The sequence below is a fragment of the Chelonoidis abingdonii genome, chromosome 8 (assembly GCF_003597395.2).
Source record: "Chelonoidis abingdonii isolate Lonesome George chromosome 8, CheloAbing_2.0, whole genome shotgun sequence".
Classification (NCBI taxonomy): domain Eukaryota; kingdom Metazoa; phylum Chordata; order Testudines; family Testudinidae; genus Chelonoidis; species Chelonoidis abingdonii.
In genome coordinates this window covers 87,176,800-87,191,760 of record NC_133776.1, presented here as the reverse complement: position 1 = coordinate 87,191,760, position 14,961 = coordinate 87,176,800, and the positions used below count along the sequence as shown (strand labels likewise).

The 14,961-nt window shown below is 41.0% G+C and overlaps 1 protein-coding gene across 3 annotated transcripts in view; it reads left to right on the top strand.

Moving 5' to 3' along the window:
* PAK3 (p21 (RAC1) activated kinase 3) overlaps nt 1-14,712 on the top strand; it is a 198,712-nt gene extending 184,000 nt beyond the window's left edge. For all 3 annotated transcript variants that reach the window (XM_032766971.2, XM_032766973.2, XM_032766970.2), the window contains 7 exons: nt 2,194-2,242; nt 6,262-6,374; nt 7,383-7,500; nt 8,282-8,381; nt 8,839-9,035; nt 13,780-13,917; nt 14,612-14,712. In XM_032766971.2, the coding sequence (XP_032622862.1) occupies nt 2,194-2,242; nt 6,262-6,374; nt 7,383-7,500; nt 8,282-8,381; nt 8,839-9,035; nt 13,780-13,917; nt 14,612-14,701 (805 nt within the window). In that variant the 3' untranslated portion in view covers nt 14,702-14,712. The remainder of the gene's footprint in view (nt 1-2,193; nt 2,243-6,261; nt 6,375-7,382; nt 7,501-8,281; nt 8,382-8,838; nt 9,036-13,779; nt 13,918-14,611) is intronic.
* Nucleotides 14,713-14,961: the final 249 nt, after the last annotated feature.

Sequence of the window (14,961 nt, the reverse complement as noted above, 5' to 3'; positions counted from 1 at the left end):
AATCTTTTCTTTTTTTTCGGGGGTGGGGGGTTGTCCTTTGTTTAGATTGAGGACATTTCAAGATACCTAGGAAACATAGGTTATGGCTGCTTGATAGAGAAGGCTACACTGGCTCAAATCAGCGTCTGGTTCCTATCTAAATTCTTAGCAGATAGCCTGGAGCCTACAAAAAAGCATCCTAATTCAAATAGCCATTTTAAATAAACCCTAACAGGAGTGAGCTAAGGAGGTACAGCTCAGTATTAGCAACCCTGAATAAACTGTTGGATTTTTATGAAAACAAATTGGATTAATCTCCACAATTAATCATAGGAAAATGCATTTGCATTTATATTAAAAGAATGCATAGTGTGCCCAATGATAACATTGTTTCCAATACAGGCACTCAGTCTATGGCTCACAAAAGAGTGAGCCTGGCAAATTAAAATGCTATGGAAATATTTCAGCTTCCAGGTGAACAGAACTAACATGAAGGTCATGTAACGCTGGGCAACACTAACTGGTTTCAATTGAAAGTAGCTGGTTTTCACTCAAGAATAAGTAAATGTTCCAGCTTCTCTTCCCAAAATTTCCATCCTGGTCCGTCCGCTTCTGCAGACAAGCGGGAAAGGATCTCTAGATGATCACAGTTTGAGAACCAATGCTTTAATTCGGGTGTTAGCCTCCAGTCGTGTTAACAAATGTTACCATGGCCCCTCGACATTTAAACCCATTAGATGGTTTACTCTATGTATTACCTCTTCCCAATTCTAGCATCCACAATGCTGTAGGGAAAGAATCTTTCTTAATCGTGAACAGATGGGGAAAAAACAGGCTGTCTAATCTGCATATGCAGATCAGTGTGTCGTTTTATTTTCTAGTGGCTCTATGACAGACTCCAGATCTGCTTTGAAAATGAAACGTGAATGTAAGGGCGATGAAGGATTCAAGTGTCTGACACCCTAAAATAGGAAGCTGCCAAGTGACTTGATGTGCTTAGGAATCTGGGGCTTCTTATTTATTTATTTGTATTCATTTTTAGGAGTCTAGGACTTCTCACCTAGCAGAATTTCACAAATAAAATTAACATAATCTCTAAATGCATGTATACGATTAAAAATCACTTAGCGCAATATAGCAAGTTAACTCAGGGCCAGCCCGAGGCCTCAGAAAATCTCTGCCTCAGGAAGAACCTCAGGCTTCCTAAACCATCCATCCATGTTGTGAAGATCAGCAAGCTCTGGCTCTGAGGAAAACATTTAAAATATCAGGAAACCTGTGCAATGTTGAAAAACCAAAAGAGAGCTCATAGAAAATGGGATGTTGAGAATAGGAAATAAACTTTGCAGTGCTTCATCCAAGAAGCTAGGAAAAAACATAAGTAGCTCAGCTCAACCATATTTGAATCTCTTCTAGATGTTTTTTATCAATGTTAAGATAAACCTATAGGAAAACTGAGATATTGTCAAGGGTTGCTTGTTGTTTTAAGAGTAAAGAAACCAAACAGTGGCTCTGCAGAAAGCCTACAAGCAAGCACACTGTAGGCTGTAATCTTTGGGTAGTAAACTAACGGCATCTCAGGCACTGATGATCCTCAGTTTGTGGCTCCTGGAAGATCTACAAAGGGAATCCTTTTCCCTAATTTTTGCCTGCTTTCTTATCCTCCACTGCCAGAGTCCCCAGAGCACTCCTAGGAAAGGAGGACTGAGCACAGCTCCCTCTGAAGCCTATAAAGTGTACCCCTAAATCATCTGGAGGGGGCACAGGTAGAACTGGTTGGGAGATGTATCTTATTTCCTGCAGTAACAAAACAGAAGTAAATGAAAATTTTTCATTTTTTGTCACAATTTGGATGTGTAAAATATTTTGGGTTTTTGGAAGAAAAAAATCCCTGAACATTTTTTGATTTTTCATTTAAAAAAAAAAGGGAAAAACAATAAAAATCATTTTTCATAGAAAAAAATGCTTTTTTTTTTTTTGGCCAGGTCTAGTCACAACAAATGACTCAGGGTGCTCCTTTCACTCAGGTGCTGAGCTTGGGATTTTATCTTGCATCCTTTGCATGGTGCAGTGGCTTATTGTACACAGCTCAATACTGTATTGGCTGAATAAATGTATTTTATAAACATCTTAGGTGGAGATATGGTGCATGCATTTAACTTTGCCCAAAGGCACTGGACATCTCCTCACTTCTTGGCTGCTGTTTTTTTCTAGGGCATCGGGCACTGTTTATACAGCAATAGACATTGCCACAGGACAAGAGGTGAGTGCTAATATTAAATCCAGATTCTTATGTAATTCTTCAATATATTTTCTTTTATCATGAATATTATATCATGCTCATTGTTCACATATAGCTTAACATTAAGGTATCAGTTACTTTGCTTTGCTGTTGATTTAAGTAGAACCAGAATCTCACCTTTAGTATGGCCAGTTGTTAAGTGGAATATTTTCCCTACCTACTCTTTCCTCAAACAAGTTCTTGCATCCTTTTAAATTTTATCTATCTCAGCTAACAACCTAGACTATTCCAGCATTCCTGGTTGTATTGCTGTATAGAGCGAAATCTGTAAAGGCATCCCAGATAGCACCTATTGCTGGTTTACACATAGTTTTTGTTACTGATTTAACTACACTGGTTTTAGAAATTGATATAGGTAAATATGTGTGATCCTGTAGTGTGGAAGCAGTTATACCAGTATAAAGGTATTTATATCAAAAGAGCTTATATCTGTAAATTTACAACACAAAAAACTTGTGTAGATCAGACTTTAGATTAATGATAAATATAGATTGTGCATCCTCTAACCTAACTACAGTCTTATGGATAACCCCAGGCTTGAAGATACCCAGGGTTTGTCAAACAGTTCAGCCCATCTCTAATTGGTATTAGGAATAAATACGGTTCATTGCAGTGACCTGAGAAAGTTGTCCAATAGCATTATTAAGCACTGCCAGAAAGCGTAAGCAGAAAGAGTATGAAAAGAGAGGTTATATCCTGCACAGAAGGACATGCTAGCTCTGTCTTAATTACTGAATGTATTAACACAACAACCTGTTGTAAGATTAGCTGATGGATGTTTCAGTCACTTGGTTCCAATTTATCTTAATAATTGATTCAACTATAGTAATAACACTTAACACTTATCTACAGCACTTTTCATCTTCAAAGTGCATTGCAAATATTAATTAAAGACAGAGCATTATTAAGCCACAATTTTATATTTTAGTGACATTGAAGTTGGTTGATCCAGACCATTAAAAACAAGAAAACTCAAAATTAAAGGTAAAGATCTGTCCTTAAAACATCCATTTATGCTTAGGTCATGTCTCACAGTACAAGACACTACACAGTGATCTAAGCGTAACCTTGCAATAGCTGGTCACGGTGCAGGGGGTGGAAAATGAATGAGATCTTAAATTAAGAATGTCTTGACTTTGAACTTCCCAAGTTTTGCTACTTTTAGTTGTCACCTTCATGTTCATTTCTTTTTTTTTTTTCCAAAGCAAAGTTTTTTAAATTATATAAAATCCTCTATAAAGGTCAACATTTGCAAGACTAGGTGACTAAAGTGAGACCCCTAAAGCTATATTTAGACATCCAAATAAAAATGGCATGATTTTCAGATGCGCTGACCCCCCAAGCATCCAGTGACTTCTCTCAGGATCAGACACAAACACATTAAACTTATTGTGTGACTAATATACAGTAATGGGATTTGTATAAGGGTTCCTGTACCCTTTAGAATGGTTTAGAATAGTTAACGTCTACCATGAAAATACATGTTTAGGCCCCAATCCTGCAAACCTCTACACACGCACTTAATTTAATCACAGAAATAATCCCATTGACTGACAGCTCATGTGCTTAACTTTAAGCGCATGTATAAGTGCTTGGAGTATTGGGACCTTACCCAGTTCTTGTGGGAGGGGTCTATTTGAGGCGCCTTATTTGGATGCCTTACAGTTCCTGCTCACCTGCATTCCAGCGGAACCATTTCTTAACCAGGTCCAAAGAAGCCAACACAGAGCTGGAGTAGTGGCCATGAAGGGCTGCTTGTCCCAGGTTAGATAGGCTAGATTTCATTCATTCCCCATTCAAACCCTTTGTTTTTTGAGATGGAGTGAATTTTGCCTCCGGTGTGTATTATAGATGGGCCAGATAACAGTTGCCTGACATTTCCTATTATAAGCCCCTGTTTTCAGTTGCCAGAGATCTGCTGAAGGCTACATTATTTCTGAAATTTTTTTAGACAGAATGGTTCAGCCATGTCTGAGAATGAGGCTATTGAAAACTGCATTATTTTGTCCATGTTTAAAAATTCTGGCAACCTTTTCTTTGAAAATATCTAGTATCTCCATGCTTTGGAGCAGGGACTTGAAATTTGGCCTTTCTATCAGGGATGTGCCTTTGCATCCCATTTGATAATCTGCTCAAATTTGGCAATGTTAGAAGTGTTTGAAAAATCACTACATGTGCTCAGTAGAGATGTCTTAGATTTTTAGCAGTTCAGTTCCCCCAAATTCTCTTGCACTGGGCATGCTCCAGCTGGGGGTTGAGTAGCACTTTCTTTGAAGTTGCTGTTGTGGGCTGGGCCCCAGGGATGAAAGCAGGGAGATGATTATCACTCCCGCACGACCAACGCTGGGTCCCGACAGTGTGGAGAAGGAAGCTGCCTGATTCAAATGTGGAGGGGACAAGAGCCTGGCTTGGGGTGAGGGTTAGGAGTAGATTCAGACAAGGAGAGTGGTGGATGGGGAGGAAAAGGGGAAACAGGGAGTAGGGGTTGGGGGGAAACTGGGACTGGCTGGGCAAAGAGTGTGAGACTGGGATCTGGGTTGGGGGAGACTGGGACTGGCTGTGCAAGGAGACTGAGACTGGAAACCAGTGTGCAGGGGGAGAACTGGGACCAGCTGTGCAAGGAGAGTGTGACAAAGTGTTGGGGAGAAGGGGGAGACTGAAGAGCCCACGGAGGAAGACAATGGGGAGGAGGAACTTAGCAAGGGAGAGGTGGGAAGGTGATGGAAGGCCGGGGGGGGGGGGAAAGGAGATAGATTGGATGAGAAGCCAGGTTAGGGTGAACTGGGATTGGCTGGGCAAGGAGACTGGGAACACAGGGGAGGGTGACGACTGGGAGTGGAATGGAGAGTCTAGATGGGGAGACTAAGACAGGTTGGTCAGGGAGAGTGGAACTGGGATAAGAAGCCTGATGAGTGGAGACTGGGACTGGGTAGGTGAAGAGAATGGGACTGGGATGAGCAACCAGGGTGGGGAAGAAGAGACAAGCCTGGGTAGGGGCAGTTCAGAGGACATGGCAAAAGAAGTCATACTTGGGGCGGATATGGGCAGAAGAATCTGCAGTCTGAGATGGAACCCAAGCTTTGCCTCTAACCAGTCCTCTGCTATTGACAAACGTCTGTGAAACCTGCTGGCAAAGTTTATCATTCCCTTCTAACATTGGTCCACATAGAGGATGACAATCTAATTTTGCTATCAGCTACTGCATTAGCTCAAGTGGCAGAGCTCTGTGTGGTAGCTCTAGAGGTTCTAACCCTGCTGATGACCTACCTTGGTGCCAGTATGATGCGATGTGATGGGCTATCTGGGTGGTGGGGGTTACAGGTTTTTGTGTGTTTTTTACAAACCTAGAAAATTGCACACAAGACTTCATTAAAAGACTGTTATTTAGGTTGCCAAATCAAGAACTCAAGTTAGGAAATGCCAGAATTAAGTATGTCTCTTCTGCCTTAATAATGTTCTTTTAATGTAACTTTTTGTATGAATTTGATATATGCATTTTATATAATTTACGTAAGGGGAATAAATAATCTTCCCTGGGGAGAATAGTTATTGAACTTGTATTGTTGCCATACTATTGCAAGATGGTTTTATTTTTTTATTTTAGTCAAAGTACCAAAATCACTTATTACTTGCAAAAATGAATGCAATGAATTGAGGCCATTTTGGAATAAGCTAGGACTGCAGAATGTTAATGATATTAAGTAGCAGATACCATTTTTAAGGCCATTTTATGTACCTTGCACAATAAGACATGTAAGGCTGTGTACTCTGTAATTGGCACCCAATTAGCGGGTGAAGTAGTGTGAATTTCAAAGTATAAAGCATAGTATTGCAATGCAAGTTACTGAGCACTAATGCCTAATAAAAGGCCAGTTTGGTATAGTTCTCAGCTGCTCTGAAACATGCAGTCTCAAACACATTTCTTTCTTTTTCATTCATTGATGTTATTCAACTTAGTATGTAACAAAATGTCATTGTAGGTGGCCATAAAGCAAATGAATCTCCAGCAGCAGCCTAAAAAGGAACTAATTATTAATGAAATCCTGGTCATGAGGGAAAATAAGAACTCTAACATTGTTAACTATTTAGACAGGTAAGTTGTGCCAGTCGTTAGCATTGTAGAGCTTGTTTGTATACGGTGCGTCAAAGATTTAGCCAGACCGTTTTTTTGTAAATTTTGTGTGCAAATGACCATTTGTGCACACAAAGCTGATCACTGAACATAAGGATCCATTTACACAAGCATACAGAAAACTCTCCTTCATGTGTGCATGTGAAAGATTTCCGCAAATGATGTAGACACAAGTTTTGAAGATTTTGACCAGCACGTGCCTTTACTGAAAACAGTATCAATAACTACATAAATCTGCACATTTTATTAGTAGGACACATTCTTCCTATTTTATAAAGTGGGCACTGGCAAACAGTGATAGAATCTATGTCAACTGATGCTTCCCACTAGGATACCATTCATGTAATTTCAGTGAAGACTAGATTCCTGTTAGGATTTTTTTCATTTTTTTTTAAATGTTCATGTTTAAAGCACTTCAGAAACTGATGCCTTTTCACTTTTAAAATTGTTTTTGTATGTCCATGGATGCTTCAAAAATGCACTAAAAAAATGTTCTTGCTGTATTGTCACTTCTTTGCTTCTGAAAAACGTTACAGCTACAGCTGGATTGTGTTTTCTGCAGGCAGCACATGAAGGATTTCCTTTCCCTGTCTTTATATTATTCAAGGTTTTCCAAACTGTTGATCAAATTCCATCTTCAGACACCATTGGCTGCTGTGCATCTTATACCTCTTGGCGTTAATGGTTGTATTATAAGTAATGTGAGATGGCCTAGTTTAACATTCTTTACATTTTCTAAACTGCATTTTTACTATCTAAAGCCTGCTGTATAATTAAAGTATTGCCTGTAATGTGTTACCTTTTCATTTGGACTATGCACATTCTTCTAACACTGTGAACTGTTAATTATATCTGGTTATCAATGAAAAATGCCAAATAGGCAAAGTCATCTGTGAGTTTCTTTTTGTTAAAACAGCTCTGTAAATAGTTGTGCTTACTGATGGTGGTGTCTTCATTTGCTTGTTTCAGCTACCTAGTAGGCGATGAACTTTGGGTAGTTATGGAGTATTTGGCAGGAGGCTCTTTAACGGACGTTGTTACAGAGACCTGTATGGATGAAGGACAGATAGCAGGTGTCTGTAGGGAGGTAAGAGGTGCCATGCATGGATGTGCTTGCTGGGATAGTGTGTAATGGTGTGGTGAGAATGTAAAGGATAAACAAAGATGTATTTTGAGATAAGTTGTCTTTTTAATATTGGAGAAGGAAGAGCGTCTTAAAGGAAATCAGATCTATGATCTGCTGAAAAATGTCATCCTTGTAATAAAGTTCAGTTCTGATGGCACTTGTTAGTGATTTGGTAGTGTTTAGCTTTGCTTTGAATGTTTACCTGCGGTAATTCAGCAGTGCACCTTATTCCTTGGCCTTTAAAGGGAAATAGTCTTGCCACGGAATGTAAAAAACTGCCAGTAAAAACAAATGCTAATTTGTTCAAGTATGAGAAATTACGTGACTAAAAATATTTTAAAATCTGCTGTAGGTTGTAACCCCAAAGTCTTTGTCATGCAGCATTCTGCCAATAGTGATCCAGTTCATACTGAAAGAACTTTTTTTCTTTTCTGGCAAATAAGAGTTTGTCATATGGGAAAAAGATGGCAAAATTCACTGTAGCAGCAATCATTCCGTCTGTGCTTCCAGGCTATAGTCTGTAACAATAATTGACATTTCTACTTGAAAATCTAATGTGCCTTCATTTAGAAAGTTATTATTCTAATAGTGTTGAAGCAGCAAGCTACTTCACTTGACAGCACAATATTAAGCCATTATTCACAATTCATCTAGAAATTACATCTTTTAACGATATTTTTATCCTCCCATGTAATGAAATCAGGCCATTAATTTTTACCTTTATGTTCCTTTTTTATATCAGTGCCTGCAAGCGCTGGATTTCTTGCATTCAAACCAAGTGATCCATAGAGACATCAAGAGTGACAACATTCTTCTTGGGATGGATGGATCTGTCAAATTGAGTAGGTGTTCTTGTTCAGGTGGCATTATTCCAGTGGTGGTTGTGGAATTGCTAACTGACTGCTAGTTATCGAAAGGAAGTGATAGTACATTGGCCACTGCAGCCAAGGAATGTTTTGTTTTAGAACAATTTTAAAACCATGGGGAAATCTCAGAACCTCAGAATTTTGAGGTGACTCAAAACTATTTGACTATGTTCGGAGCCCAGAGTTCTGATCTAAGGGCCTGAAAGACATGGAGTTTCTCACATAAATAAGAGCTATAGAGTCCGACTTTGTTAAAAGAACTGAAACGGTCAAATTCTATAGTTGTTTGGCTATATTGTGTTATGTAAGCAAGAGCACGGCCATGTTTCCAGACAGAAACCTTGATGCATTCTTGTGCGGAGAATGGAATATTTGTATTTGTTTGCTTCATAGCCCAATTTGGTGTTAACAGTATTTTTTTCCTTCTCTGCAGCTGATTTTGGGTTTTGTGCTCAGATCACACCTGAGCAGAGCAAACGGAGCACAATGGTGGGGACTCCCTACTGGATGGCACCGGAAGTAGTGACAAGGAAAGCATATGGCCCCAAAGTTGACATCTGGTCATTAGGGATCATGGCAATAGAAATGGTGGAAGGAGAACCCCCGTACCTTAATGAAAATCCTCTCAGGGTAAGGTGCAAGTGGAATCGTATAGCACTGTCCTTCTATGCTGTCCCACTTTTAGATGCAAAATCCTGTCCAAACCACACAAGCTCGATATTGTTTCAACAGTATCATTGCAGCTTACCAGTATACACTGTTGCTATAGGCACATAAATGAGGGCACGTCAGAAGATAAGTGACATGGAGTTATTCTCAATATATGTCATTTTTGCCTTCAGGGCTGCTAAAAAATTCTCAGTATGTCTGCTTGTTTTCTGAAAGCTCCTTCTGCTGTAGCTCTGATGACAAGAACCTTTCCGAGTCCAAGTTTCTCCAGCTGCTGGAGTCTTGTGAAAAGAATTTCAAACAGAACGGAGGCAGAGGGTGAATTTTCCCAAACATAGATCAGTGTATATTTGTTAAATAAATGAAATGCCTTATCTTATAGTGAAATCTGTAATTACTTATTAGTAAGTGCAGTTTTAAAGTTATGTTTTAACACAAATATTGGTAGTAAAAAAGTTGGGGCATTTATACTATGGAACAGTTTACATTTTTGTCCTAAGAAATTTAGTCCTTTCCTATGTTAATCAATTTGCATATTAAATGAGTGAATATTAAGGGACAATCTTACATAATTGTATGACTGAACGAATACCCAGTTAAACTCTGGTCTCCTTCCCTGGGGTGGATTCCTGGAGTGGTACAGCAGCCCGCGTTTACCAGAGGAAGTACAGTTTGTATCTCCTATCCCTATTGCATGAGGAGGAATTCAGACCATGGATTAACATTTCATAAATAATTCTAGATTTACGTAGAGAGAATATCAGAACAAAGCATGGCCTCTAGTTTCTCCCCTGGGGTATGTCTATGCTGCAGCAAAAAACCTGCAGCACCAAGTCTCAGGCCCTGGGTCAGTCGGCTCAGGCAATGGGTAAGGTTGCCAGTTTTGGTTGGACGTATTCCTGGAGGTTTCATCACATGACAATCTTTAATTCCTGGAGGCTCCAGGAAATTCCTGGGGGGTTGGCAACCCTGGCAGTGGAGTCAAACATTGCAGTGTAGACACCTGGGCTTGGGCTGTAGCCCAGGCTCTGAGACCCTGCCCCCTTATGGGGGCTCAGAGCCCAGGCTCCAGCCCAAGTCCAAATATCTACACTGTAATTGTATAGCCCCATGAGTTCGGGTCCCACAAGCCAGCGTCAGCTGACCCAGGCCAGCCTTGGCCATGCCACAGGCCTTTTATTGCAGTGTAGACATGCCCGTATGTTCTGATCTGTAATATCCAGCCTGCACACATCAGCACACAGACCGCTGCCTCTGAACGAACGGGTAGATGAACAAAAATAACATTGGAGGCGAAACTCTGTTGGTCATTGCCATTACGGAAAAGAACAATAAGGATGAAGTTGCCCTTAGGGCTTTAACAAACTTGACGCTGCAGAGCCTTTTGCAAAAGGTTCTCGATTCTTTTCGAAAGCCACACTTTGTGGGTATGCGGTGCTAAGGGTGGAAGGGCTGCACGGTGGGCTTTCCTTCACTTGTACACAATAATTTGCACCTGCCGACTGCTTCTGTCCAGTGCTTTCTGCACCACTGCATGGAGGCACATGGGGACATGGCGAGTGGATTGATCATTGCTAAGTGGGAACCCCACCTCCAAAAAGCCAGGGCAGTGGACACTATTACTACAGCCCTGGTGCTAAAGCAGTGGCTTCTGAAAAGAACCAGATGTGCTCAGCTCCTTTGTGGAGAGAATGATTCCATACCCCATCATCTTCCTCAGGGAACCCTTGCAGAAACCTTCATGCCCAGGATTTGGCCCAAAATCTGGCAAGGAAAAGTAGCATTACTGAAGTCTCCAGCTGGCCCTCTGAAATGCAGCTGATTTTCACCTGCTGCAATCTCCCTACTGTATGATATCAGCGAGCGGATTAGGATTCCTCTAGAAGCTGCAAATCAATTATTGCAAAGCTAATTAGGCTTCTCATCTGTGACTGCATTCAAATTCAGTTATACGTCTTCCCACCCAGGTTAAATCAAAGAGGTGGTCTCTCTTCCTGCTGAAGTTATGATTTCTTTGCAAACTCTAATTCCCGGAAGTAAACTCTTCAGGGCATCCTCAGTGACGGGTCCATGCCTCTGAAACCAACTCCCATGGGTGGTCTGGGAAGCTTCTAGGCATAGACCTGTTTGGCCAATTTGCTGGCAGATTTATAGGTCACTGTAATGGTTATGTTTAAGGGTTTGTCTGTGTTCAGGGAGTTCTGCAAAGCTTTAAACTGAAGGGTTGATACTTTATTCCTCATGACTCATGTGTTGTGATGAAGTCAGCACAGTGAGTCAGCTTCTAAAAGGGCTACTGCATTTAACCTGCAGCTCCTGTTTGACCTGGAATTCAAAACAGGGCAGATGCAGCTTATTTATCAATACTAAGCCTACAGCAAACAGAAGGGGGTCAGTAAGTTTTAAAGTCCATTGGAAACAAAAAGTCATCTGACCTCTTGCATATCTCCAGTCTGGATGGAGTCATTTAGGTGATAAAAGCTGAAAATGATCAGTTCAGCTATGAACTCGGCAGTCCTCAGACACAGTGGCACAAATTTGAACGATACCAGTGTAAATCCATAGATAGCCACGAAGTCGAATTTACCCTGGGTGGATAGTGGTGTAAATGAAACCTGAATCTGTCCTGACATTCTAGGTACCCTCTAAGATCAAAGCAAATATCTGCTTGTGTGCTCTAAAAGGGTAAATTTTAGGCCTAGGAAGCCTTGCTCTATGTTGAAGATGGTTAAAAAAAGGGGATTTGGTGACTCTCTGTTTGAATGCTAATAGGACAGAAATGGTACTATTTTAACAGAAATATTTTTTGGGGGGATTTCCAGGCCTCCTCCTATTCTGAAAGTCCAAGTGCGAAGAGATGGTAGGGTCCCATAGGTCCCTTTTGTAACCTACTAAAGGATTCAAAGTGTCAATGTCGTAACAACATCCTGTAGTGACATAATAGGCTTGTGCTATAGGTTTTCAACTTTCTAGGCCTCGATCACAAGTGAAATGTGTCTAATGATCTTCACTCAGGCCTCATTGGGTATGTTCCCTTCGCAGGATATCCAGAACAAACATATTGGGTTTTGCAGAGCAGAATGAAAGTGTAAGACATTGTTAGAGGTCCATAGATGTGTCCTCAACTCATGACAAACCTATGCTGCTCCTTATCCAGAAGCATTAAGGACCCTATTTTCAAATATGAAGGGACACAAATGCATGTGCAATTGTGTGCCATGCTTCTATTTGCCGATGATGTGATTGTGTGCACAAACTGAGTATTTGTGCACTCAAATGGCCCAGTGGATGCTTAGTCAGGGCTCCACGGAACTTGCTGTGGAATTCAACCCTTGCCACTGAATTCTTAGCTTGCTTCAGAATCTTAGCTTTCACCTTTATTTTTATTTTGTTCCAATTATGTTTCTACGCCTTTGGGTTTAGAAGGTGACCTTGAAAATGTGCAACAAGCATAACGGATATAGTTCTAGCTTTCTGAGTCTTCAGACTCCCTGAAACAATCACTTTTGAAGTGTGAACTATCTCGTTCATCTCAATGGGTTGCATACTCTGAAACAAAGACTACAATTGAAATGTCTGCATTAACTAGTTAATTTCTTTGCCCTGGTCTGCACTATAGAGTTAGGGAGATGCAAGGTGTCTTAAATTGACCTAACTTTGTAAGTGTCTATACTAAAATTTTGCTCCCACCGATGTAACTCGCTCACTACACCGACTGAATAACTCCACCTCCGTGAGAGGTGTAGAGCCAATGTCAATGTAGTTAGGTCGATGCAGTGTCAGTGCAGACACTGCGTTGATTACATCAACTGTTACTGGCTTTCAGGAGCCATCCCACAATGCCCCACACTGACAGCACACCGCTGACCCAAGGAGCAAAGTGTAGACATGCACAAGTGATATCATTACTGTAACGGGCATATACCGACATAAGTTAGGTCAATTTAATTTTGTATTGTAGACATGCCCCTATACTTTTGCAAAAACATCCAGCTAATGTGCTTAGCCAGCAGTCCCAAACTTCCCTCCCCCATCCCCTGGTGATCAGAGCCCCATTGTCACTTGCCCAGCTGGCAAAACCTTCAGTTTACTCTCTAGCAACTTGTACTATGCAACTGTCCATCTACTTTGTGTACCTGGTAAGTGGGCATGCAAAATGGGCATGCAATTGTAGGCGTATTTTGAAAATCAAGTCCTAAATTTCCCTATTTTCCTCTCTGAATTGATAGCTGGTTCACTGCACTTGAGTTATGATACAAAATCACAGTGATAACCAGTTGTCCAGAATGAATGGAAGTATCTACTGCATCACTCTGTCATATGGAAGCGGTGTTTAAGGGAACAGTGAGCACTGCAGAGATGCACTTGAATTATTCCTTGTTTCTTTGGAATATGTGTTTAGACCTGCTCTACACTTTAAATGTTTTGCCAGGGTAGCTATACCAGCAACCCCCACTCCTCCCCCATTGCAGGCTCAACTTATGCCAGCAAAAAATTGCTTTTGTTGGGCTAGAAAATGCAATAAGCTACATGGACAAAAGCCATTTATGCGTCTACACTAGGGCTTTTGCCAGCTTAGAAGTGTCAGTCAAAAATCACACCTGTAACTGACATTGCTTTGCCAGCAAAAGTTGCGCGTGTAGACCTGGCCTTAAACAGGAATACATGTTAATAGGTTAAACCTTCTGGTTTAATGTTTCTCTAGGCTTTGTATTTGATAGCTACTAACGGAACCCCAGAACTTCAAAATCCTGAGAGACTCTCTGCTGTGTTCCGAGACTTTCTGAACCGCTGTCTGGAAATGGACGTAGACAGACGAGGGTCTGCCAAGGAACTTTTGCAGGTAAAATGGGCACAGGTGTGGGAAGTGATTGCAAATGAAAAGTCTGTGTCAGTGGTGGCATTTGTGTCCTCCAAATATAGAGCCCCACTAGCTATACAAGGAGTTGGTGTAGTCGGATCTTCATAGTGCATTACACTTCAGGCTTGGCACTTTTCACACCAGCAATAGCTGTTCTGTAATGTGTATCATTTTCCTTTTCAGAACCAGGTAATGGCATTCGAATGGGGCAGGGGAAAGGGGTGTGTGAGATGGGGCTGATGCTCCTCCACTTACCTGCGTTCAGTTAAGGAGGAAATCCTTTGAAGTTAACCAAATCTGAAACGTGGGTATAAATGAGATGAGAGTCTGGCCCCAGAGATGAGAGGCCAGTGTGCACTCTGTCACCTAGCACCCTGTAATCTGAATTTTGCCTTCATGCAAAAGGCAACTGATGTGAACTTGTGCCTCAGAGATTCTGAATACAGGATCTGGGCCTACAATAAGATTGGGCCAAATTCATCCCTGGAGTCACTAGAATTGCACCAGAGATGAATTTGCGCTTCACATTTTGAAAAGTTCCATAGTATTGTGTCTTTTTAAAATTAGAGCCTAAGTATGGTGCAAGCACCTTAAAAAAGCTGCTTGAAAGTTAGGGTAAATGGGCTTTGAATGGAAAATAATGAATAATTTTTCTTTCTGTTTCTGTTTTTAATAGCATCCATTTTTGAAGTTAGCCAAGCCTCTCTCCAGCCTGACTCCTCTCATCATTGCAGCAAAGGAAGCAATTAAGAACAGCAGCCGCTAGCATTGTGGACTGGCTTTACCCCAGGCCAGATCCCTCCAGAGCAGGACTGAATAAAACTCTGTAAAACCTCAATTCTTGTGCTGCAGGACAGGCAGACATAAGGACAAACAAACAGTCACAGTCATGATGGAGGCCAGCTGTTTTCCAGCTCCTCGAGGACTAGAAACCTATCATGTGTCTTCTTAATGCTCTCTGATTTCTTAATTTATTTCTCAGATGAAACAGGGCCCAAAACCGAGCTGCCAGGCCAGAAATCGCCT